The 2,447-nt window shown below is 49.5% G+C and overlaps 1 protein-coding gene across 2 annotated transcripts in view; it reads left to right on the top strand.

The window, feature by feature from the left end:
* Positions 1-2,447, top strand: part of LOC106816260 (D-galactoside-specific lectin-like) — a 20,083-nt gene that overhangs the window by 481 nt on the left and 17,155 nt on the right. For both annotated transcript variants that reach the window (XM_014820841.1, XM_014820842.1), the window contains exon 1: positions 1-864. This exon is cut by the window's left edge and continues 481 nt beyond it. In XM_014820841.1, coding sequence (XP_014676327.1) covers positions 795-864 — 70 coding nt within the window. In that variant the 5' untranslated portion in view covers positions 1-794. The remainder of the gene's footprint in view (positions 865-2,447) is intronic.

Here is a 2,447-nt window from a genome sequence, read left to right on the forward strand (position 1 = left end):
AGGAGGAGTACCATCTCGCGAGATCCAGAGATAGAGAGGCGCATTCAGCATCGTTCGTCGATGTGTTTGCTAAGCGGTGTTTGGTGCGAAACTGCACAGCGGCTAATGGATTAGGCGGCGATTTTCGGGGCGTGGATTTCCCCGCAAGGCTGTTGCGGTCTCGCCGCCAATGATACCTCGCACTCGTGAAACACCGCCAACAATCTGATAGAAGATCGGATTTACCGTAGGATCCTCGAGGGATGCGAAAAGCACCTGATCGTATCGAACCGCTATCGGGAAATTTTTTATTCCGGTTGTTGAAATCGACAGCGACGACACGATATTGATCGGTGATCGATGATATCGACGATTGCTGATTTTTGACGCATCTCAACGGGCGGAGCTTCCTAATCCGATCACCCGGCAGCTCGGACGCGTATCGAGGAAGCTCCCCCTCTCTCTCCGTGATATACCGGAGATGTGAGTGAGTCACGCATCACCTTATAGTAGCGGCCGACGTTCGCGAGTACACGCGTGTGTAGCGCGGCCGACGCGCGGCGTGAATCGGTTTCCAGGCGACGGCGACGGCCTGATTAGAGCGCCTTTGTGTCAGCATCCGATACGGAAAAACCGCTTGGAAACGGTCGCCTAACAACCGTCATCGCGGCAGCGGCATTCAGCCGACCGAGCGGATTCAGAGTTGAATAAATAATTTGCCGGCGAGCGGATATCATAGCTGCGCACGGGAGGAAGGAGTATAGGCGCAGGCGTGCTGACACGGACAGGGCGTTTTCTTCGATCAGTTAGCAATCATGCTGTCCGGAAAAGACGTCGGCGCGCGACTGCTGACGAGGTGTCTGCTTCTGCTGTACGCAGTGCCAGGTAATTATAAACCATGCGTGTGCTGACATACGCGCGACACGCGTTAACATGTGTGTGTAGGTCCAGTAACCTCTACCGTGCACGTGTGACCGCTACCGTGCACGTGTGACCGCTACCGTGTACATGTGAGTGTCATAGTGTTAACATGTGTGTGTAGGTGTAGTAGCCGCTACCGTGTACGTGTAAGTGTAGTAGCCGCTACCGTGTACGTGTAAGTGTATTAGCCGCTACCGTGTACGTGTGAGTGCCATACTGTGAACATGTGTGTGTAGGTGTAGTAGCCTCTAACGTGTACGCGTGAGTGCCATACTGTTAACCTGTACGTGTAAGTGTATTAGCCGCTACCGTGTACGTGTAAGTGTATTAGCCGCTACCGTGTACGTGTAAGTGTACGTTTCAGTTCGTTGCTGTACGATTCTGTTACGTACACACCGAATACTGATCAGAACGGTTCGCGAAAAGAAGATTCCAAATGCTGACGTCATAGCGAGGTGCATTCTGGGTATTTTCAACGAGATATTCACGAGAACACCACGTGATTTCATCATGTGACTAATCCCAAACCGAACAGAACCGTGTTCGTTGACACACCGCCAAACAGAACTGAATCGAACCGTAAGCGAACTGCTCAATCCCCTTACGTATGTGGACTGAAAATAATGCGCATTGATGCGTATTACAACCGTATCTGGTGCGTGGAAGCGAATCAATGCGCATCAAAACGCATTGAAAGTTCGGTGTGTTATAATAACGGTAACGGTATAATAACGGTAACGGGTTAACGGTATAATATGCCGTACCGTACCTCGCCTACTCCACTAACGAATCTAGGGAGTCGCCTACTCCCTAACCCTAACCCTAACCTTAACCCTAACCCTAACCCTAACCATATCAGATAGTTACCAGGGTACGTTCCGGTATACCGGACCGTACCCAGGGTACGTTCCGGCAGTACCCTGGGGGACATAGACCCTATGAGCCTAACTAAGAGTTGCAGTCAGTACAACCATATAGCGTTAGTGCGTGCAGTCACTGTATACAGTTGCTGCGTTCCGTACAGAGCCAAACTGCAACTGCACGTGTTCGCAAATGATTCATCGGAATCGTTGACTGCCTTCATGTCGATGATTATCGTTGATATTAGAATTGTATGAGTAGCGCTAGGTTATGATTGCCGTTGGAGCAGCAATCTGTAGTGATTAGTGTTCCGCTGTTACCGCTGTTACCGCTGCTGCTGCTGCTGTTGCCGCCGCTGCCGCCGTCGCCGCCACCGCTGCTGCTGCTGCTGCTGCTGCTTCTAATGATTTTCTACTCTATTGTTATGTTCCACGTATGTGGTAGCAGTTGCTGGCGATTGTAAATGTTACTATATTACGCACGTTTCTGTATTCAAATACACACGCACAAACTTGGCAAATCGAACCGTGGCGTTATATAATCCTCTTTAGATGCGTATTCGACATACCAGATGCATTACGAAAATGAATAATCCCTTTACCATATGTTCCACTAACCGACAACACTATATATTTCAAGAGTCCATAATGGAAAACTATTATGTTCTATTATGGACTCTTGATATA

This window comes from Priapulus caudatus, unplaced genomic scaffold, assembly GCF_000485595.1.
Source record: "Priapulus caudatus unplaced genomic scaffold, Priapulus_caudatus-5.0.1 Scaffold1329, whole genome shotgun sequence".
Classification (NCBI taxonomy): domain Eukaryota; kingdom Metazoa; phylum Priapulida; class Priapulimorpha; order Priapulimorphida; family Priapulidae; genus Priapulus; species Priapulus caudatus.